This window comes from Panulirus ornatus, chromosome 10, assembly GCF_036320965.1.
Source record: "Panulirus ornatus isolate Po-2019 chromosome 10, ASM3632096v1, whole genome shotgun sequence".
NCBI lineage: Eukaryota > Metazoa > Arthropoda > Malacostraca > Decapoda > Palinuridae > Panulirus > Panulirus ornatus.
In genome coordinates, this window is record NC_092233.1 from 42,488,226 (window position 1) to 42,513,150 (window position 24,925).

General features: G+C 42.5%; 1 protein-coding gene across 1 annotated transcript in view; it reads right to left on the bottom strand.

Moving 5' to 3' along the window:
- The window catches only part of LOC139750631 (nardilysin-like), a 588,785-nt gene that overhangs the window by 299,962 nt on the left and 263,898 nt on the right, over positions 1 to 24,925 (bottom strand). Inside the window, exon 9 of the mRNA XM_071665306.1 lies at positions 7,204 to 7,333. Coding sequence (XP_071521407.1) covers positions 7,204 to 7,333 — 130 coding nt within the window. The remainder of the gene's footprint in view (positions 1 to 7,203; positions 7,334 to 24,925) is intronic.

Below are 24,925 nucleotides of genomic sequence, written 5' to 3' on the forward strand. Positions count from 1 at the left end.
GAGCAGTGTGGTTTCAGAAGTGGTAGAGGATGTGTGGATCAGGTGTTTGCTTTGAAGAATGTATGTGAGAAATACTTAGAAAAGCAAATGGATTTGTATGTAGCATTTATGGATCTGGAGAAGGCATATGATAGAGTTGATAGAGATGCTCTGTGGAAGGTATTAAGAATATATGGTGTGGGAGGCAAGTTGTTAGAAGCAGTGAAAAGTTTTTATCGAGGATGTAAGGCATGTGTACGTGTAGGAAGAGAGGAAAGTGATTGGTTCTCAGTGAATGTAGGTTTGCGGCAGGGGTGTGTGATGTCTCCATGGTTGTTTAATTTGTTTATGGATGGGGTTGTTAGGGAGGTGAATGCAAGAGTTTGGAAAGAGGGGCAAGGATGAAGTCTGTTGGGGATGAGAGAGCTTGGGAAGTGAGTCAGTTGTTGTTCGCTGATGATACAGCGCTGGTGGCTGATTCATGTGAGAAACTGCAGAAGCTGGTGACTGAGTTTGGTAAAGTGTGTGAAAGAAGAAAGTTAAGAGTAAATGTGAATAAGAGCAAGGTTATTAGGTACAGTAGGGTTGAGGGTCAAGTCAATTGGGAGGTGAGTTTGAATGGAGAAAAACTGGAGGAAGTGAAGTGTTTTAGATATCTGGGAGTGGATCTGGCAGCGGATGGAAACATGGAAGCGGAAGTGGATCATAGGGTGGGGGAGGGGGCGAAAATTCTGGGAGCCTTGAAGAATGTGTGGAAGTCGAGAACATTATCTTGGAAAGCAAAAATGGGTATGTTTGAAGGAATAGTGGTTCCAACAATGTTGTATGGTTGCGAGGCGTGGACTATGGATAGAGTTGTGCGCAGGAGGATGGATGTGCTGGAAATGAGATGTTTGAGGACAATGTGTGGTGTGAGGTGGTTTGATCGAGTAAGTAACGTAAGGGTAAGAGAGATGTGTGGAAATAAAAAGAGCGTGGTTGAGAGAGCAGAAGAGGGTGTTTTGAAGTGGTTTGGTCACATGGAGAGAATGAGTGAGGAAAGATTGACCAAGAGGATATATGTGTCGGAGGTGGAGGGAACGAGGACGCTTCACATGCCTTGATTCAATCCACTGACAGCACGTCAATCCCGGTATACCACATCGCTCCAATTCACTCTATTCCTTGCCCTCCTTTCACCCTCCTGCATGTTCAGGCCCCGATCACACAAAATCTTTTTCACTCCATCTTTCCACCTCCAATTTGGTCTCCCTCTTCTCCTTGTTCCCTCCACCTCCGACACATATATCCTCTTGGTCAATCTTTCCTCACTCATCCTCTCCATGTGCCCAAACCACTTCAAAACGCCCTCTTCTGCTCTCTCAACCACGCTCTTTTTATTTCCACACATCTCTCTTACCCTTACGTTACTCACTCGATCAAACCACCTCACACCACACATTGTCCTCAAACATCTCATTTCCAGCACATCCATCCTCCTGCGCACAACTCTATCCATAGCCCACGCCTCGCAACCATACAACATTGTTGGAACCACTATTCCTTCAAACATACCCATTTTTGCTTTCCGAGATAATGTTCTCGACTTCCACACATTCTTCAAGGCCCCCAGAATTTTCGCCCCCTCCCCCACCCTATGATCCACTTCCGCTTCCATGGTTCCATCCGCTGCCAGATCCACTCCCAGATATCTAAAACACTTCAATATATATATATATATATATATATATATATATATATATATATATATATATATATATATATATATGTTCAGTATTGTAAATGGAAATGGTGAAGAGCTTGTAGATTTATGTGCTGAAAAAGGACTGGTGATTGGGAATACCTGGTTTAAAAAGCGAGATATACATAAGTATACGTATGTAAGTAGCAGAGATGGCCAAAGAACATTATTGGATTACGTGTAAATTGACAGGCGCGCGAAAGAGAGACTTTTGGATGTTAATGTGCTGAGAGGTGCAACTGGAGGGATGTCTGATCATTATCTTGTGGAGACTAAGGTGAAGATTTGTATGGGTTTTCAGAAAAGAAGAGTGAATGTTGGGGTGAAGAGGGTGGTGAGAGTAAGTGAGCTTGGGAAGGAGACTTGTGTGAGGAAGTACCAGGAGAGACTGAGTACAGAATGGAAAAAGGTGAGAACAATGGAAGTAAGGGGAGTGGGGGAGGAATGGGATGTATTCAGGGAATCAGTGATGGACTGCACAAAAGATGCTTGTGGCATGAGAAGAGTGGGAGGTGGGTTGATTAGAAAGGGTAGTGAGTGGTGGGATGAAGAAGTAAGATTATTAGTGAAAGAGAAGAGAGAGGCATCTGGACGATTTTTGCAGGGAAAAATTTAACTGAGTGGGATATGTATAAAAGAAAGAGACAGGAGGTCAAGAGAAAGGTGCAAGAGGTGAAAAAGAGGGCAAATGAGAGTTGGGGTGAGAGAGTATCATTAAATTTTAGGGAGAATAAAAAGATGTTCTGGAAGGAGGTAAATAAAGTGAGTAAGACAAGGGAGCAAATGGAAACTTCAGTGAAGGGCACAAATGGGGAGGTGATAACATGGAGTGGTGATGTGAGAAGGAGATGGAGTGAGTATTTTGAAGGTTTGTTGAATGTGTTTGATGATAGAGTGGTAGATATAGGGTGTTTTGGTCGAGCTGGTGTGCAAAGTGAGAGGGTTAGGGAAAATGATTTGGTAAACAGAGAAGAGGTAGTAAAAGCTTTGCAGAAGATGAAAGCCGGCAAGGCAGCAGGTTTGGATGGTATTGCAGTGGAATTTATTAAAAAAGGGGGTGAATGTATTATTGACTGGTTGGTAAGGTTATTTAATGTATGTATGACTCATGGTGAGGTGCCTCAGGATTGGCAGAATGCGTGCATAGTGCCATTGTACAAAGGCAAAGGCGATAAGAGTGAGTGCTTAAATTACAGAGGTATAAGTTTGTTGAGTATTCCTGGTAAATTATATGGGAGGGTATTGATTTAGAGGGTGAAGGCATGTACAGAGCATCAGATTGGGGAAGAGCAGTGTGGTTTCAGAAGTGGTAGAGGATGTGTGGATCAGGTGTTTGCTTTGAAGAATGTATGTGAGAAATACTTAGAAAAGCAAATGGATTTGTATGTAGCATTTATGGATCTGGAGAAGGCATATGATAGAGTTGATAGAGATGCTCTGTGGAAGGTATTAAGAATATATGGTGTGGGAGGCAAGTTGTTAGAAGCAGTGAAAAGTTTTTATCGAGGATGTAAGGCATGTGTACGTGTAGGAAGAGAGGAAAGTGATTGGTTCTCAGTGAATGAAGGTTTGCGGCAGGGGTGTGTGATGTCTCCATGGTTGTTTAATTTGTTTATGGATGGGGTTGTTAGGGAGGTGAATGCAAGAGTTTTGGAAAGAGGGGCAAGTATGAAGTCTGTTGGGGATGAGAGAGCTTGGGAAGTGAGTCAGTTGTTGTTCGCTGATGATACAGCGTTGGTGGCTGATTCATGTGAGAAACTGCAGAAGCTGGTGACTGAGTTTGGTAAAGTGTGTGAAAGAAGAAAGTTAAGAGTAAATGTGAATAAGAGCAAGGTAATTAGGTACAGTAGGGTTGAGGTTCAAGTCAATTGGGAGGTAAGTTTGAATGGAGAAAAACTGGAGGAAGTAAAGTGTTTTAGATATCTGGGAGTGGATCTGGCAGCGGATGGAAACATGGAAGCGGAAGTGGATCATAGGGTGGGGGAGGGGGCGAAAATCCTGGAAGCCTTGAAGAATGTGTGGAAGTCGAGAACATTATCTCGGAAAGCAAAAATGGGTATGTTTGAAGGAATAGTGGTTCCAACAATGTTGTATGGTTGTGAGGCGTGGGCTATGGATAGAGTTGTGCGCAGGAGGATGGATGTGCTGGAAATGAGATGTTTGAGGACAATGTATGGTGTGAGGTGGTTTGATCGAGTAAGTAACGTAAGGGTAAGAGAGATGTGTGGAAATAAAAAGAGCGTGGTTGAGAGGGCAGAAGAGGGTGTTTTGAAATGGTTTGGACACATGGAGAGAATGAGTGAGGAAAGATTGACCAAGAGGATATATGTGTCGGAGGTGGAGGGAACGAGCAGAAGTGGGAGACGAAATTGGAGGTGGAAAGATGGAGTGAAAAAGATTTTGTGTGATTGGGGCCTGAACATGCAGGAGGGTGAAAGGAGGGCAAGGAATTGAGTGAATTGGATCGATGTGGTATACCGGGGTTGACGTGCTGTCAGTGGATTGAATCAGGGCATGTGAAGCATATGGGGTAAACCATGGAAAGTTCTGTGGGGTCTGGATGTGGAAAGGGAGCTGTGGTTTCGGTGCATTATTACATGACAGCTAGAGACTTAGTGTGAACGAATGGGCCTTTGTTGTCTTTTTTAGCACTACCTTACACACATGAGGGGGGAGGGGGTTGTTATTCCATGTGTGGCGAGGTGGCGATGGGAATAAATAAAGGCAGACAGTATGAATTATGTACATATGTGTATGTATGTTTATGTCTGTGTGTGTACATATATGTGTACAATGAGATGTATAATAGGTAGGTATATTTGCGTGAGTGGACGTGTATGTATATACATGTGTTTGTGGGTGGGTTGGGCCATTCTTTCGTCTGTTTCCTTGCGCTACCTCGCTAACGCGGGAGACAGTGACAAAGCAAAATAGATAAAAATATAAATATATATATATATATATATATATATATATATATATATATACATATATATATGGATAGAGTTGTGCGCAGGAGGATGGATGTGCTGGAAATGAGATGTTTGAGGACAATGTGTGGTGTGAGGTGGTTTGATCGAGTGAGTAACGTAAGGGTAAGAGAGATGTGTGGAAATAAAAAGAGCGTGGTTGAGAGAGCAGAAGAGGGTGTTTTGAAGTGGTTTGGGCACATGGAGAGAATGAGTGAGGAAAGATTGACCAAGAGGATATATGTATCGGAGGTGGAGGGAACGAGGAGAAGAGGGAGACCAAATTGGAGGTGGAAAGATGGAGTGAAAAAGATTTTGTGTGATCGGGGCCTGAACATGCAGGAGGGTGAAAGTAGGGCAAGGAATAGAGTGAATTGGAGCGATGTGGTATACTGGGGTTGACGTGCTGTCAGTGGATTGAATCAAGGCATGTGAAGCGTCTGGGGTAAACCATGGAAAGTTGTGTAGGTATGTATATTTGCGTGTGTGGACGTATGTATATACATGTGTATGGGGGGGGTTGGGCCATTTCTTTCGTCTGTTTCCTTGCGCTACCTCGCAAACGCGGGAGACAGCGACAAAGTATAATAAAAAAAAAATATAATATATATATATACACATATATATCCCTAGGGATTCATACTTGCGGCCTTTACTCATTTCCATTGCCACCCTGCCACACATGAAATGACAACCCCCTCCCCCACACGCACGGAAGGTAGCGCTAGGAAAAGACCACAAAGGCCACATTCATTCGCACTCAGTCTCTAGCTCTCATGTATAATGCGCTGAAACCACAGCTTCCTTTCCACATCCAGACCTCACAAAACTTTCCATGGTTTAACCCAGATGCTTCACATGCCCTGGTTCAATCCATTGACAGCACATCCACCCCAGTATACAACATTGTTCCTATTCACTATTCCTTGCACACCTTTCACCCTCCTGCATGTTCAGGCCCCGATTGCTCAAAATCTTTTTCACTTCATCCTTCCACCTCCAATTTGGTCTCCCACTTCTCCTCATTCCCTCCACCTCTGACAAATATATCCTCTTTGTCAATCTTTCCTCACTCATTCTCTCCATGTCACCAAAACATTTCAATACACCCTCTTCTGCTCTCTCAACCACACTCTTTTTATTACATCTCATTTCCAACACATCCATCCTCCTCCACACAACCCTATCCATAGCCCACGCCTCGCTACCATATAACATTGTTGGAACCACTAATCCTTCAAACAATTTTTGCTTTCCGAGATAACATTCTTGCCTTCCACACATTTTTCAATGCTCCCAGTCCCTTCACCCCCTCCCCCACCCTGTGACTCATTTCCGCTTCCATGGTTCCCTCCGCTGCCATATCCACTCCCAGATATCTAAAACGCTTCACTTCCTCCAGTTTTTCTCCATTCAAACTCACTCCCATTTGACTTGTCCCTCAACCCTACTGTACCTAATAACCTTGCTCTTATTCACATTTACTTTCAGCTGTCTTCTTTCACATACTTTACCAAACTCAGTCACCAGCTTCTGCAGTTTCTCACTTGAATCAGCCACAAGCACTGTATTATCAGCGAACAACAACTGACTCACTTCCCCAGCTCTCTCATCCACAACAGAATGCATACTTGCCCCTCTCTCCAAAACTCTTGCATTCACCTCCCAAACAACCCCATCCATAAACAAAGTAAACAACCATGGAGACATTAATTCTGGTATTAATGCATTTTAAATGACAGCAAAAAGTGGATATGTGCAAATCAAACCATTGTTCATCTGTTCCTAGTGCTACCTAGCTGAGGCAAGAAAGGCAAATGTGTATAAAATAATGTCCATCCATCTATCTGTTCATAGTCTACAACATCATTCTCAATTACCTAGGATGGATCAATGGCTTACAGCCTTCAGTTCCTGCATACATAACCTTCAGTCCAGAAATGAAGCGAACAATCAATGCCACAAAAATCCAAACATATCTTAATTTTTTCTCTTTACACACCCAAGTTGATATGTCAAGCACGACATATATCTCCATCAATATCATCCACAGTTCTAACAGAGTAAACATAAAAAAATAACTCATCCAGCATCCTCATCTGAAATACCTTCTAGTCCTGCACAACTCACTCCCTCCATTTATCCCATGTGCCTTTGCAACAACTTTTTTACATATCTTTTTGACGTTCTAATACTCATCTATTCATTTAATCTTAACAATACTGTGTAAGTCAATGATTTCCTCTCTTGCTACTTTTAATGTAACTGGATCAAGGAAATTAAGATTTCACATCCATACATAACAACTACAACAAGCAATCAAACATGGAAACTTTATGCTCTCTACTTAAATTCTTTCTGTTCATCATAGCTTTTAGAGCATGTCCAGATTTTCTCCCATGCACAACAGAATGTGCAATCATAAAATTATCAGGAAATTACATTGTTTATGAAGACTCAAAATCTGAGATTACAACTCAAAATTCTATTACAAAACTTTCATATTTTACTTACCTTCGACAGAGTATTTGGTTCGAAACCACTCCTCTGTTTCCTGACATATGGTCTGTTCATCAACTGTCTTGGAACTGATTATGATATTGCACTTCTCTGGAACTAGAGCATCAAGGCACTCTTTAATAACCTGAAAATATATTGACCTTAACAATATGTTGCCAAATTCCAGAGCACAAAAAACTGGGAGAACTGAGGAGACTACTGATATACAATGTTAGTCTGTCAGCTCCCAACCAGCAACACAGTAATTCAGAAATTTAACATCCTTTATAGTCATAGGAAATGTTTTAAAATAAGATAAATCCAGAAGCCAAGTAACCCTCTAAAAATCATATAATTCAATTAATAGTTACAATGGCACACATGTCAGTGACATGTCTGATATAAGGGTAATGGAGATACCTCAGACAGCCAATATAATGTAAAGTATGTGTAGGGGTTGAAAAAGAGGACAAATGAGAGATGGGGTGAGTGAGTATCAGTATATTCTAGAAAGAATAAATTGATGTTTTGGAAGGATGCTGATAGTGTACAAAAAGAAAAAAAAAATGGAGGCAAATGGGGAACAGGTAACAGGTAGTGATGAAGTGAGAAGTGATAAATATTTTGCGTGATCAAAGCCTGAACATGCAGGAGGGTGAAAGTCGTGCACAGAATAGAGTGAATTGGAACGGTGTGGCATACAAGGGTCGATGTGCTGTCAATGGATTGAACCATGGTGTGTGAAGCAGCCAGGGAATACCACAGAAAGGTCTGTGGGGTATAGTTGTGGACAGGATGATGTGATATCAGTTCATTGCACATGACAGCTAGAGAATGGATGTAAGTAAATTTGGCCTTTCTTTGTCTGTTCCTGGCACTACCTTGCTGATGTGGGAAACAGTGATTGAGTATGAAATAATGAGGATTGGCAGAATGCATGTTTCGTGCCAATGTATAAAGGCAAGAGGGACAAAGATGTGTTCAAATGACAGAGGCATAAGTTGGCTGAGTGTTCCTAGTAAGTTGTATGGGAGAGTGGTGAATAAGAGGGTGAAAGCATGAGCAGCGCATCAGATTAGGGAGGAGCAGTGTGGTTTCAGAAATGGTAGAGAATATGTGGAACAGGTGCTTGCTTTAGAGAATTTATGTGAAAAATACTTAGAGAAACAGGAGGATTTGTATGTAACTTTCATGGATCTGGAGAAAGCATATGATGGGGTTGACAGAGATGCCTTCTGGAAGGTTTGAAGAATATATGATGCGGGAGGAAAGCTGCAAGAAGCAGAGAAGATTTTATCAAGAGTGTAAGGCATGTGCATCAGTAAGAAGAGAGGAGAGTAAATGGTTCCAAGTGAAGGTTGGTCTGTGGCAAGGGTAAGTGAAATCACCATGGTTTTTCAATTTGTTTTTTGGTTGGGGTGGTGAGGCATAAATGTAAGAGGCTTGGAGAGAGCGGTGGTTATGCAGTCTGCAGGGGATTGGGGGGCATTTGGAAAGTGTTTCAGCTGTTGTTTGGTGATGACAGCACTGGTGCCTCATCAGAATGAGAAACAGTGGAAGTTGGAGACTGAGTTTGGAAGAGTACGTGAAAGGACTAAGTTGAAAGTAAATGTGAATATAAGCAAGATTATTAAGTTGAGCAAGGTAGAAGAACATGTTAGATGGGGTGTTAGTTTGAACAGAGAGAAACTGGAGGAAGTGAAGTGTTTTAGATATCTGGGAATGGACTTGGTAGTGAATGGAACCATGAAAACAGAAGTGAGCCACAGGGTGGGTAAGGAGGTGAGTTCTGGGAGCACTGAAGAATTTGCTGAATGAGGTCCTTATCTAGGAAGGCAAAAATGGATATGTCTGAATGTAGAGTAATTCTAACAATGTTATATGGATGCAAGGCATGTGTTACAGATGTGTTGGAAATGATATGTTTGAGGAAAATGTGTGTTGTCAGTTGATTTGATCCAGTAAGTAATGAAAGGGAAAGAAAGAAGTTTGGTGATAAAAAAGTGTGTGCTTGAGAGGGTTGAAGAGGGTGTATTAAAATGGTAGGAACATGTGGAGAGAATGAGTGGGAAGAGGTTGACAAAGAGGATATATGTGTCTAAAGTGATGGGAGCAAGAAGCTGAAGACCAAATTGGTGATGGAGGGATAAAGAAAAAGATTTTGAGTGATTGGGGCATAAACATGAAGAATGGTAAAAGACATGTACAGGACAGAGTGAACTGGAAAATGTCGTATAAAGGAGTTGACATGCTGTCAATGGACTGAACTAGGACATCTGAAGTGGTTGGGGGAAACCATGGAAAGATCTGTGATGCCTGGTTGTTGATTCGGAGCTGCAGTTTTAATGCATTACACATGACATCTTGAGAACAGATGCAAGCATGACGGCCTTTCCTCATCTGTTTCTGGTGCTACTTGCAAATGTGGGAAATTGAGATCAAGTATGCATAATATGAAGGCGTGCACAGAGCATGAGATTGGGGAGGAGCAATGTGGTGTCAGAAGTGGTAGAGGATGTGAGGATCAGGTACTTGCTTTGAAAAATGTATGTGAGAAATACTTAGAAACACAAATGGATTTCTACATAGCATTTATGGATCTGAAGAATGTATACGATAGGATTGATAGAGATACTTTGTGGAGGGTCTTAAGAGTATATGGTGTGGGAGGTAAGTTGCTAGAACCACTGAAAAGTTTTTATCAAGGATGTAAGGTTTATGTACAAGGAAGAGAGGAGAGTAGTGATTGGTTCTCAGTGAAGGTTGGTCTGTGGCAGGGGAGTGTTATGTTCCCATGGTTGTTTATTTTGTTTATGGACAGGGTGGTTAGGGAGGTAAACGCAAGAGTTTTGGAAATAGGGGTGAGTATGCATTCTGTTGGGGATGAGAGACCCTGGAAAGTGAGTCACTTGTTTGCTTAGGATACAGCACTGGTGGTTGATTTGAGTGAGAAACTGCAGAAGTTGGTGAATGAGTTTGGAAAAGTGTGTGAAAGAAGAAAGCTGAGAGTAAATGTGAATAAGAGCAAGGTTATTAGGTTCAGCAGGGTTGAGGGACAAATCAGTTGGGATATTAGTTTGAACAAAGAAAAATTGGAGGAAGAGAAGTGTTTTAGATATCTGGGAGTGGACTTAGCAGTGAATGGAACCATGGAAAAGGAAGTGAGTCACAAGGTGTGCTAGGGGGGCAAAGGTTCTGGGAGCGATGAAGAATGTGTGCAAGGAGAGAACTTTGTCTCAAAGAGCAAAAATGGGTATGTCTAAAAGAACAGTTGTTCCAAAAATATTATATGGCTGCAAGGCATGGGGTATAGAAAGGGTTGTACAAAGGATGGTGGATGTGTTTCAGGACAATATGTGGTAAGAGGTGGTTTGATCAAGTAAGTAATGAAAGGGTGAGAGAGATGTGTGGAAATAAAAAGAATGTGGTTGATAGATCAGAAGAGGGTGCGTTGAAATGGTTTGGACATAAGGAGAGAATAAGCAAGGAAAGGTTGACAAAGAGAATAAATATGTCAGGGGTGAAGGGAACTAGAAGTGGGATACCAAACTGGAGGTGGAAGGGTGGAGAGAAAAAGATTTTGAGCATTCGGGGCCTGAACATAAAGCATAAAGGAAAATGAGAGGCATGCAAGGAATAGAGGGAACTGGAACGATGTGGTATCCTGTGGCCAACATGCTGTCAATGGACTGAACCAGGGCATGTAAAATGCCTGGGGTAATCCATGGAAAGGTCTGTGGGGGCCTGGATATGGATAGTGACCTGTGTTTTGGGGCATTACAAATGAGAGCTATAGACTGTGTGTGAATGAATGTGGCCTTTTTTGTCTGTTTTCCTAGCGCTCCCTCGCTGAAGCAAAGGGTGGCAATGCTGCTTCCTGTGGGGAAGAGTAGCATGAGGAATGGATGAAGGCAAGTAATTATGAATATGTGCATTTGTATATATAAGTATGTCTCTGTAAGTGTATGTATATGATGAAATATATATATGTATGTAAATGTACATATGTGCATATCCCTGGGGATAGGGGAGAAAGAATACTTCCCACGCATTCCTTACATGTTGCAGAAGGCGACTAAAGGGGACAGGAGTGGGGGGGCTAGAAACCCTCCCCTCCTTGTATTTCAACTTCCTAAAAGGGGAAACAGAAGAAGGATTCACGCGGAGAGTGCTCATCCTCCTCGAAGGCTCAGATTGGGGTGTCTAAATGTGTGTGGATGTAACCAAGATGAGAAAAAAGGAGAGATAGGTAGTATGTTTGAGGAAAGGAACCTGGATGTTTTGGCTCTGAGTGAAACGAAGATCAAGGGTAAAGGGGAAGAGTGTTTTGGGAATGTCTTGGGAGTAAAGTCAGGGGTTAGTGAGAGGACAAGAGAAAGGGAAGGAGTAGCACTACTCCTAAAACAGGAGTGGTGGGAGTATGTGATAGAGTGTAAGAAAGTAAACTCTAGATTGGTATGAGTAAAACTGAAAGTTGATGGAGAGAGATGGGTGTATTGGTGCATATGCACCTGGGCATGAGAAGAAAGATCATGAGAGGCAAGTGTTTTGGGAGCAGCTGAATGAGTGTGTTAGTGGTTTTAATGCACGAGACCGGGTTATAGTGATGGGTGATTTGAAAGCAGAGGTGAGTAATGTGGCAGTTGAGGGAATAATTGGTATACATGGAGTATTCAGTGTTGTAAATGGAAATGGTGAAGAGCTTGTAGATTTATGTGTTGAAAAAGGACTGGTGATTGCGAATACCTGGTTTGAAAAGAGAGATATACATAAGTATACGTAGGTAAGTAGAGAGATGGCAAGAGAGCATTATTGGATTACGTGTTAATTGGTAGGCATGCGAAAGAGAGACTTTTGGATGTTAATGTGCTGAGAGGTGCAACTGAAGGGATGTCTGTGGAGGCGAAGGTGAAGATTTGTAGAGGTTTTCAGAAAAGAAGAGAGAATGTTGGGGTGAAGAGAGTGGAGAGAGTAAGTGAGCTTGGGAAGGAGACTTCTGTGAGGACATACCAGGAGAGACTGAGTACAGAATGGAGAAAGGTGAGAACAAAGGAGGTAAGGGGAGTGGGGGGAGGAATGGGATGTATTTAGGGAAGCAATGATGGCTTGCGCAAAAGATGCTTGTGGCATGAGAAGTGTGGGAGGTGGGCATATTAGAAAGGGTAGTGAGTGGTGGGATGAAGAAGTAAGATTATTAGTGAAAGAGAAGAGAGGCATTTGGACGATTTTTGCAGGGAAATAATGCAAATGACTGGGAGATGTATAAAAGAAAGAGGCAGGAGGTCAAGAGAAAGGTGCAAGGGGTGAAAAAGAGGGCAAATGAAGGTTGGGGTGAAAGAGTATCATTAAATTTTAAGGAGAATAAAAAGATGTTTTGGAAGGAGGTAAATAAAGTGCGTAAGACAAGGGAAAAAATGGGAACTTCAGTGAAGGGGGCTAATGGGGAGGTGATAACAAGTGGTGTTGATGTGAGAAGAAGACGGAGTGAGTATTTTGAAGGTTTGTTGAATGTGTTTGATGATAGTGGCAGATATGGGGTGTTTTGGTCGAGGTGGTGTGCAAAGTGAGAGGGGTAGGGTAAATGATTTGGTGAACAGAGAAGAGGTAGTACAAGCTTTGCGGAAGATGAAAGCTGGCGAGGCAGCAGGTTTGGAAGGTATTGCAGTGGAATTTATTAAAAAAGGGGGTAACTGTATTGTTGACTAGTTGTTAAGGTTATTTAATGTATGTATGATTCAGGGTGAGGTGCCTGAGGATTGGCGAAATGCTTGAATAGTGCCATTGTACAAAGGCAAAGGGGATAAGAGTGAGTGCTCAAATTACAGAGGTATAAGTTTGTTGAGTATTCTTGGGAAATTATATGGGTGGGTATTGATTGAGAGGGTGAAGGCATGTACAGAGCATCAGATTGGGGAAGAGCAGTGTGGTTTCATGAGTGCTAGAGGATGTGCTTTGAAGAATGTAAGAAAAACTTAGAAAAGCAAATGGAATTGTATGTAGCATTTATGGATCTGGAGATGGCATATGATAGAGTTGATAGGGATGCTTTGTGGAAAAGTATTAAGAATATATGGTGTGGGAGGCAAGTTGTTAGAAGCAGTGAAAAGTTTTTATCGAGGATGTAAGGCATGTGTACGTGTAGGAAGAGAGGAAAGTGATTGGTTCTCAGTGAATGTAGGTTTGTGGCAGGGGTGTGTGATGTCTCCATGGTTGCTTAATTTATTTATGGATGAGGTTGTTAGGGAGGTGAAGGCAAGAGTTTTGGAAAGAGGGGCCAGTATGCAGTCTGTTGTGGATGAGAGAGCTTGGGAAGTGAGTCAGTTGTTGTTCGATGATGATACAGTGCTGGTGGCTGATTCATGTGAGAAACTGCAGAAGCTGGTGATTGAGTTTGGTAAAGTATGTGAAAGAAGACACTTGAGAGTAAATGTGAATAAGAGCAAGGTTATTAGGTACAGTAGGGTTGAGGGTCAAGTCAATTAGGAGGTAAGTTTGAATGGAGAAAAACTGGAGGAAGTGAAATGTTTTAGATATCTGGGAGTGGATTTGGCAGCGGATGGAACCATAGAAGCGGAAGTGAATCATAGGGTGGGGGAGGGGGGTGAAAATTCTGGGAGCCTTGAAGAGTGTTTGGAAGTCGAGAACATTATCTCGGAAAGCAAAAAGGGGTATGTTTGAAGGAATAGTGGTTCCAACAATGTTGTATGGCTGCAAGGCATGGGCTATGGATAGAGTTGTGCGCAGGAGGGTGGATGTGCTGGAAATGAGATGTTTGAGGACAATATGTGGTGTGAGGTGGTTTGATCGAGTAAGTAATGTAAGGGTAAGAGAGATGTATGGTAATAAAAAAGAGTGTGGTTGAGAGAGCAGAAGAGGGTGTTTTGAAATGGTTTGGTCACATAGAGAGAATGAGTTAGGAAAGATTGACCAAGAGGATATATGTGTCAGAGGTGGAGAGAACGAGAAGTGGGAGACCATATTGGAGGTGGAAAGATGGAGTGAAAAAGATTTTGAGTGAGTGGGGTCTGAACATGCAGGAGGGTGAAAGGCATGCAAGGAATAGAGTGAATTGGAACGATGTGGTATACCGGGGTCGATGTGCAGTCAATGGACTGAACCAGGGCATGTGAAGCGTCTGGGGTAAACCATGGAAAGTTGTGTGGGGCTTGGATGTGGAAAGGGAGCTGTGGTTTCCGTGCTTTATTACATGACAGCTAGAGACTGAGTGTGAACGAATGGGGCCTTTGTTGTCTTTTCCTAGCACTACCTCGCACACATGAAGGGGGAGGAGGTTGTTATTTCATGTGTGGCGAGGTGGCGATGGGAATGAATAAAGGCAGACAGTATGAATTATGTACAAGTGTATATATGTATATGTCTGTGTGTGTATATATATATATATATATATATATATATATATATATATATATATATATATATATATTTTTTTTTTTTTTTTTTTTTTTTTTATACTTTGTCGCTGTCTCCCGCGTTTGCGAGGTAGTGCAAGGAAACAGACGAAAGAAATGGCCCCCCCCCCCATACACATGTGCATGCACACGTCCACACACGCAAAGATACATACCTACACAGCTTTCCATGGTTTACCCCAGACGCTTCACATGCCTTGCTTCAATCCACTGACAGCACGTCAACCCCTGTATACCACATGACTCCAATTCACTCTATTTCTTGCCCTCCTTTCACCCTCCTGCATGTTCAGGCCCCGATCACACAAAATCTTTTTCACTCCATCTTTCCACCTCCAATTTGGTCTCCCTCTTCTCCTCGTTCCCTCCACCTCCGACACATATATCCTCTTGGTCAATCTCTCCTCACTCATTCTCTCCATGTGCCCAAACCATTTCAAAACACCCTCTTCTGCTCTCTCAACCACGCTCTTTTTATTTCCACACATCTCTCTTACCCTTACGTTACTTACTCGATCAAACCACCTCACACCACACATTGTCCTCAAACATCTCATTTCCAGCACATCCATCCTCCTGCGCACATCTCTATCCATAGCCCACGCCTCGCAACCATACAACATTGTTGGAACCACTATTCCCTCAAACATACCCATTTTTGCTTTCCGAGATAATGTTCTCGACTTCCACACATTTTTCAAGGCTCCCAAAATTTTCGCCCCCTCCCCCACCCTATGATCCACTTCCGCTTCCATGGTTCCATCCGCTGACAGATCCACTCCCAGATATCTAAAACACTTCACTTCCTCCAGTTTTTCTCCATTCAAACTCACCTCCCAATTGACGTGACCCTCACCCCTACTGTACCTAATAACCTTGCTCTTATTCACATTTACTCTCAACTTTCTTCTTCCACACACTTTACCAAACTCAGTCACCAGCTTCTGCAGTTTCTCACATGAATCAGCCACCAGCGCTGTATCATCAGCGAACAACAACTGACTCACTTCCCAAGCTCTCTCATCCCCAACAGACTTCATACTTGCCCCTCTTTCCAGGACTCTTGCATTTACCTCCCTTACAACCCCATCCATAAACAAATTAAACAACCATGGAGACATCACACACCCCTGGCGCAAACCTACATTCACTGAGAACCAATCACTTTCCTCTCTTCCTACACGTACACATGCCTTACATCCTCGATAAAAACTTTTCACTGCTTCTAACAACTTGCCTCCCACACCATATATTCTTAATACCTTCCACAGAGCATCTCTATCAACTCTATCATATGCCTTCTCCAGATCCATAAATGCTACATACAAATCCATTTGCTTTTCTAAGTATTTCTCACATACATTCTTCAAAGCAAACACCTGATCCACACATCCTCTACCACTTCTGAAACCGCACTGCTCTTCCCCAATCTGATGCTCTGTACATGCCTTCACCCTCTCAATCAATACCCTCCCATATAATTTACCAGGAATACTCAACAAACTTATACCTCTGTAATTTGAGCACTCACTCTTATCCCCTTTGCCTTTGTACAATGGCACTATGCACGCATTCCGCCAATCCTCAGGCACCTCACCATGAGTCATACATACATTAAATAACCTTACCAACCAGTCAACAATACAGTCACCCCCTTTCTTAATAAATTCCACTGCGATACCATCCAAACCTGCTGCCTTGCCGGCTTTCATCTTCCGCAAAGCTTTTACTACCTCTTCTCTGTTTACCAAATCATTTTCCCTAACCCTCTCACTTTGCACACCACCTCGACCAAAACACCCTATATCTGCCACTCTGTCATCAGACACATCCAACAAACCTTCAAAATACTCATTCCATCTCCTTCTCACATCACCGCTACTTGTTATCACCTCCCCATTTACGCCCTTCACTGAAGTTCCCATTTGCTCCCTTGTCTTACGCACCCTATTTACCTCCTTCCAGAACATCTTTTTATTCTCCCTAAAATTTACTGATAGTCTCTCACCCCAACTCTCATTTGCCCTTTTTTTCACCTCTTGCACCTTTTTCTTGACCTCCTGTCTCTTTCTTTTATATATATATATATATATATATATGTATACTTGAGATGTATAGGTATGTATATTTGCGTGTGTTGACGTGTATGTATATACATGTGTATGTGGGTGGGTTGGGCCATTCTTTCATCTGTTTCCTTGCACTACCTCGCTAATGCGGGAGACAGCGACAAAGCAAAATAAATAAATAAATAAATATGTGCATACATGGGCATTTATGTATATATGTGTAAATGAGTGAGTGGGCCATTCTTCGTCTGTTTTCTGGTGCTACCTCGGTGATGTGGGAAACAGTGATTAAAAGGTGGGCAGATTAGAAAGGGTAGTGAATGGTGGGATGAAGTAAGATTGTTAGTGAAAGAGAAGAGAGAAGAGTTTGGACGATTTTTTCAGGGAAGTAGTGCAAATGACTGGGAGATGTGTAAAAGAAAGCAGCAGGAGGTCAAGAGAAAGGTGCAAGAGGTGAAAAAGAGGGTAAACGAGAGTTAGAGTGAGAGAGTATCATAAATTTTGGGGAGAATAAAAAGATGTTTTTGAAGTGTTTTAGATATCTGGGAGTGGACTTAGCAGTGGATGGAACCATGGAAGCAGAAGTGTGTTACAGGGTGGTGGAGGGGGCAGAGATTCTCGGAGCACTGAAAAATAAGTGAAAGTCGAGAACGTTATCTCGTAGAGCAAAAATGGGTATGTCTGAAGGAATACTGGTTCCAAAAATGTAATATAGTTGCGAGGCTAGGGCTATACATAGGGTTGTGCGTAGGAGGGTGGATGTGTTGGAAATGAAATGTTTGAGGACAATATGTGGTGTGAGGTGGTTTGATCGAGTAAGTAATGAAGGGGTATGAGAGGTGTGTGGTAATATAAAGAGTATGGTTGAGAGAGCAGAAGGGGGTGTATTGAAATGGTTTGGTCACATGGAGAGAATGAGTGAGAAAAGCTTGACAAAGAGGATATATAAGTAAGAGGTGGAGGGAACGAGGAGGAGTGGGAGAACAAAATTGGAAGTGGAAGAGTGAACTGGAATGATGAGGTATACCAGGGTGGACGTGCTGTCAATGGACTGAACCAGGGCATGTGAAGCGTCTGGGGTAAACCATGGAAATATCTGTGTTGCCTGGATATGGAAAGGGATCTGTGGTTTCGGTGCATTAAACATGACAGCTAGAGACTGAGTGTGAACGAATGTGGCCTTTGTTGTCTTTTCCTAGCACTAACTCATACTTGCACGGGGAGAGGGGGGTGTCATTTCATGTGTGGCGGGGTAGCAAAGGTAATGAATGAAGACAGCAAGTATGAATATGTACATGTGTATATATGTATATGTCTGTGTATGTATATTTATGTATACATTGAAATGTATAGGTATGTATATGAGCGTGTGCGGGCGTTTAGGTATATGCATGTTTATGGGGTGGATCGGGCCATTCTTTCATCTGTCTCTTTGTGCTACCTCGCTAACACGGGAGACAATGAATTAGTATAATGATATGAAAACAAAATAAGATGTTATTGAAGGACGAAAATAAAGAGCATAAGACAACAGAGCTAATGGGAACATCAGTAAAGGGGGCAAATGGGGAGGTAATAACAAGTAGTGATGAGGTGAGAAGGAGATGGAGTGAATATTTTGAAGGTTTGTTGAATGTGTTTGATGACAAAGTGGCAGACATAGGGGGTTTTGTTTGGGGTGGTGGGTGAGGTGAGAGGGTCAGGAAAAATGGTTTGGTGAAAAGAGAAGAGGTAGTAAAAGCTTTGCAGAAGATGAAAGCTGGCAAGGACGTGGGTCTGGATGGTACTGCAGTGGAGTTTATAATAAAAGGGGGGTGACTGTGTTGTTGATTAGTTGGTAAGGATATTCAATCTATATATGGCTCATGATGAAATGCCTGAGGATTGGCAGAATACATGCATAGTGCCATTGTACAAAGGCAAAGGGGATAGAGGTGATTGTTCAAATTACAAAGGCGTAAGTTTATTGAGTATTCCTGGGAAATTATATGGGAGGGTATTGATTGAGAGGGTAAAGGTATGTCCAGAGCATCAGATTGGGGAAGAGCAGTGTGGTTTCAGAAGTGGTAGAGGAGGTGTGGATCAGGTGTTTGCTTTGAAGAATGTATGTGAGAAATACTTAGAAAAACGTATGGATTTGTATGTAGCATTTATGGATCTGGAGAAGGCATATGAAAGGGTGGTTAGAGATTCTTTGTGGAAGGTTTTAAGAGTATATGGTGGGGGAGGTAAGTTGCAAGAAGCAGTGAAAAGTTTTTACCAAGGATGTAAGGCATGTGTAAGAGAAGGAAGAGAGGAGAGTGATTGGTTCCCAGTGAATGTTGGTTTATGGCAGGGGTGCATGATGTCTCCATGGTTGTTTAATTTGTTTATGGATGGGGTGGTTAGGGAGGTGAATGCAAGAGTGTTGGAGAGAGGGGCAATTATGCAGTCTGTTATGGATGAGAGGACTTGAGAAGTGAGTCAGTTGTTGTTCGCCGATGATACAGTGCTGGTGGCTGATTCAGGTGAGAAACTGCAGAAATTGTTGACTGAGTTTGGTAAAGTGTGTGAAAGAAGAAAATTTTGAGTAAATGTGAATAAGAGCAAGGTTATTAGGGTCAGTAGGTTTCAAGGACAAGTTGACTGGGAGGTAAGTTTGAATGGAGAAAAACTGGAAGAAGTGAAACGTCTTAAGATATCTGGGAGTGGATGTAGCAATGGATGGAACCATGGAAGCGGAAGTGAGTCACAGGGTGGGGGAGGGAGCAAAGGTTCTGGGAGCGTTGAAGAATATGTAGAAAGTGAGGACATTATCTTGAAGAGCAAAAATTGTTGTTTGAAGGAATAGTGGTTCGAACAATGTTTTATGGTTGTGAGGCATGGGCTATAGATAGGGTTGTGTGAAGGAGAGTGGATGTGTTGGAAATGAAATGTTGAGAGAGCGGAAGAAGGTGCATTGAAATAGTTTGCTCACACGGAGAGAATAAATGAGGAAAGACTGACAAAGAGGATATATGTGTTGGAGGTGGAGGGAACAAGGAGAAGTGGGAGACCAAACTGGAGGTGGATGGATGGAGTGAAAAAGATTATGAGTGATCGGGGCCTCAACATACAGGAGAGTGAAAGGCGTGCAAGGAATAGAGTGAATTGTAGTATACAGTGGTCAACATGCTGTCAACGGATTGAACCCAATTTACTTGTCCCTCAACCATACCGAACCTAATAACCTGGCTCTTAATCACATTTACTATCAGCTTTCTTCTTTCACACACTCTACCAAACTCAGTCACCAGCTTCTGCAGTCTCTCACCCGAATCAGCCACCAGCACTGTATCATCAGCGAACAACAACTGACTCACTTCCAAAGCCCTCTTATCTAAAACACACTGCATTCTTGCCCTTCTCTCCAAAACTCTTGCATTCACCTACCTAACATCCCCATCCATAGACAAATCAAACAACCATGGAGACACCACGCATCCCTGCCGCAAATTGATATTCACTGGGAACCAATCACTTTTCTCTCTTCCTACTCGCACACATGCCTTACATCCCTGATAGAAACTTTTCACTGCTTCTAGCAACTTACCTCCCATACCATATACTCTTAATACCTTCCACAGAACATCTCTATCAACTCTATCATATGCCTTCTCCAGATCCTTAAATGATTCATACAAATCCATTTATTTTTCTAAGAATTTCTCACATGCAGTCTTCAAAACAAACATCTGATTCACTCATCCTCTACCACTTCTGAAACCACACTACTCCCCCCAATCTGATGCTCTGTACATTCCTTCACCCTTTCAATCAATACCCTCCCATATAATTTCACAGGAATACTCAACAAGCTTATACCTCTGTAATCTGAACACTCACCTTCATCCCCTTTGCCTTTGTACAATGGCACTATGCATGCATTCCGCATATTCTCAGGCACTTCACCATGAACCGTACATACACTGAATATCCTCACCACCCAGTCAACAACATAGCCACCCCTTTTTTAATAAACTCCACTGCAATACCATCCAAACCTGCCGCCTTGCCAGCATTTGTCTTCTCTGTTTACCAAATCATTCTCCCTGAACCTCTCCCTTCGCACACCACCTTGACCAAACCCTATATCTGCAACTCTATCATCAAACACATTCGACAAACCTTCAAAATACTCACTGCATCTCCTCCTCACTTCACCACTACTTGCTATTACCTCCCGATTTGCCCCCTTCACCGATGTACCCATCTGTTCTCTTGTCTATATTTACCTCCTTCCAAAACATCTTTTTATTCTCCCTAAAATTTAATGATATGCTCTCCCCTAAGGATTGGCGGAATGAATGTATAAAGCCATTGTACAAAGGCAAAGGGGATGAAGGTATAAGTTTGTTGAGTATTCCTGGGAAATCATTTGGGAGGGTATTGATTGAGAAGGTAAAAGCATGTACAGAGCATCAGATTGGGGAGGAGCAGTGTGCTTTCAAAAGTGGTAAAGGATGTGTGGATCAGGTGTTTACTTTGAAGAACATATGTGAGAAATATTTAGAAAAACAGATGGATTTGTATGTAGCATTAATGGATCTGGAGAAGGCATATGATAAAGTTGATAGAGATGCTCTGTGGAAGGTATTAAGAGTATACGGTGTGGGAGGTAAGTTACTTCAAGCACTGAAAAGTTTCTATCAAGGATGTAAGGCATGTGTATGAGTAGGAAGAGAGGAAAGTGACTGGTTCCCAGTGAATGTTGGTTTGTGGCAGGCGTGCGTAATGTCTCCATGGCTGTTTAATTTGTTTTTGGATGGGGTTGTTTGGGAGGTGAATGCAAGAGTTTTTGAGAGAGGTCCAAGTATGCAATCTGTTATGGATGAGAGGGTTTGGGAAGCGAGTCAGTTGTTGTTTGCTGATGATACAGCACTGGTGGCAGATTCGAGTGATGTTCTCCATGGCTGTTTAATTTGTTTTGGATGGGGTTGTTTGGGAGGTGAATGCAAGAGTTTTTGAGAGAGGTCCAAGTATGCAATCTGTTATGGATGAGAGGGTTTGGGAAGCGAGTCAGTTGTTGTTTGCTGATGATACAGCACTGGTGGCAGATTCGAGTGAGAAACTGTAGAAGTTGGTGAGTGAGTTAGTTAAAGTGTGTGAAAGAAGAAAGCTAAGAGTAAATGTGAATGAGAACAAGGTTATCAGGTTCAGTTAGGTTGAGGGACAAGTTTATTGGGAGGTTGGTTTGAATGGAGAAAAACTGGAGGAAGTGAAGTAATTTAGATATCTGGGAGTGAATTTAGGAGTGGATGGAAACATGGAAGCAGAAGAGAGGCACAGGGTGGGGAGGGGGGTGAAGGGACTGGGAGCGTTGAAGAATGTGCGGAAGGTGAGAACGTTATCTTGGAGAGCAAAAATGGGTATGTTTGAAGGAATAGTGGTTCCAACAATGTTGTACGGTTGTGAGGCGTGGACTATAGATAGAGTTGTACGGAGGAGGGTGGATGTGCTGGAAATGAGATGTTTGAGGACAATATGTGGTGTGAGGTGGTTTGATTGAGTAAGTAATAATAGGGTAAGAGAGATGCGTGGTAATAAAAAGAGTGTGGTTGAGAAAGCAGAAGAGGGTGTTTTGAAATGGTTTGGGCACATGGAAAGAAAGAGTGAGGAAAGATTGGCAAAGAGGATATATATATATATATATATCAGAGGTGGAGGGAACGAGGAGAAGTGGGAGATCAAATTGGAGGTGGAAGGATGGAGTGAAGAAGATTTTGAGCGATTGGGGCCTGAACGTACAGGAGGGTGAAATGCTTGCAAAGAATACAGTGGGGTCGACATGCTGTCAATGGATTGAACCAGGGCATGTGAAGTGTCTTGAGTTAACCATGGAAAGTTTTGTTGGGCCTGGATGTGGAAAGGGAGCTGTGGTTTCGGTGCATTACATATGACAGCCAGAGACTGAGTGTGAACAAATGTGGCTTTTGTTGTCTTTTCCTGGAGTTAACCAGCACGTGCACAGCGGGAGAGGAGTGCTGTTTCATGTGTGGCATGCTAGTAACAGGACTGGATCTGAGCAGCAAGTATGAGTGTGTGCATGTGTATATATGTATAGAAAGGGTAGTGAGTGGTGGTTGAAGAAGTAAGATTGTTAGCGAAAGAGAGGAGAGAGGCATTTGGACGATTTTTGTAGGGAAATAGTGCAAATGACTGGGAGATGTATAAAAGAAAGAGTAAGGAGGTTAAGAGAAAGGTATAAGAGGTGAAAAAGAGGGCAAATGAGAGTTGAGGTGAGAGAATATTATTAAATTTTAAGGAGAATAAAAAGATGTTTTTGGAAGGAGGTAAATAAAGAGCGTAAGACAAATGAACAAATGGGAACTTCAGTGGAGGGGGATAATGGGGAGGTCATAACAAGTAGTGGTGATGTGAGGAGATGGAGTGAGTATTTTGAAGGTTAGTTGAATGTGTTTGATGATAGAGTGGCAGATATAGGGTGTTTTGGTTGAGGTGGTATGCAAAGTGAGAGGGTTAGGGAAAATGATTTGGTAAACAGAGAAGAGGTAGTAAAAGCTTTGCGGAAGATGAAAGCCGGCAAGACAGCAGGTTTGGATGGTATTGCAGTGGAATTTATTAAAAAAGGGGGTGACTGTATTATTGACTGGTTGGTAAGGTTATTTAATGTATGTATGACTCATGGTGAGGTGCCTCAGGATTGGAGGAATGCATGCATAGTGCCATTGTACAAAGGCAAAGGGGATAAGAGTGAGTGCTCAAATTACACAGGTATAGTTTGTTGTGTATTCCTGGTAAATTATATGGGAGGGTATTGATTGAGAGGGTGAAGGCATGTACAGAGCATCAGATTGGGGAAGATGATAGAGGGGCAGATATAGGATGTTTTGGTCGAGAAAGATATGAGAGAAAGAATACTTCCCACGCATTCCTCACGTGTCATAGAAGGCGAATAAAGGGGACGGGAGCAGGGAGCTGGAAACCATTCCCTCCTTGTATTTGAACTTTCTAAAAGGGAAAACAGAAGGAGTCACGTGGGGAGTGCTCATCCTCCTCAAAGTCTCAGATTAAGGTGTGTCTAAATGTGTGTGGATGTAACCAAGATGAGAAACAAGGAGAGATAGGTAGTATGTTTGAGGAAAGGAACCTGGATGCTTTGGTGCTAAGTGAAACGAAGATCAAGGGTAATGGGGAAGAGTGGTTTGGGAGTGTTTTGGGAGTAAAGTCAGGGGTTAGTGAGAGGACAAGAGCAGGGGAAGTAGTAGCACTACTGAAACAGGAGTGGGTGGGAGTATGTGATAAAGTGTAAGAAAGTACTCTAGACTGATATAGGTAAAACTGAAAGTTAATGGGTGATTATTGGTACATATGCACCTGGGCATGAGAAGAAAGATCATGAAAGGCAAGTGTATTGAAAGCAGCTGAGTGAGTGTGTCAGTAGTTTTCATGCATGAGACCGGGTTATAGTGATGGGTGTTTTAAATGCAAAGGTGGGTAATGTGGCAGTTGAGGGAATAATTGGTGTACAAGGGGTGTTCAGAGTTGTAAATGGAAATGGTGAAGATCTTGTACATTTATGTGCTGCAAAAGGACTGGTGATTGCGAATTATTTTTATTTTTTATTTATTCATTTTGCTTTGTTGCTGTCTCCCGCGTTAGCGAGGTAGTGCAAGGAAACAGACGAAAGAATGGCCCAACCCACCCACATACACATGTATATACATACGTGTCCACACACGCAAATATACACACCTATACATCTCAATGTACACATACATATATATATATATATATATATATATACACACAAACATACATATATACACATGTACATAATCCGTACTGTCTGCCTTTATTCATTCCCATCGCCACCTTCCCACACATAGAATAACATCCCCCTCCCCCCCTCATGTGTGCGAGGTAGTGCTAGGAAAAGACAACAAAGGCCCCATTCGCTCACACTCAGTCTCTAGCTGTCATGTAATAATGCACCAAAACCACAGCTCCCTTTTCACATCCAGGCCCCACACAACTTTCCATGGTTTACCCCAGACACTTCACATGCCCTGGTTTAATCCATTGACAGCACGTCGACCCCGGTATACCACATCGATCCAATTCACTCTATTCCTTGCCCTCCTTTCACCCTCCTGCATGTTCAGGCCCCAATCACTCAAAACCTTTTCACTCCATCTTACCACCTCCAATTTGGTCTCCCACTTCTCCTCGTTCCCTCCACCTCTGACACATATATCC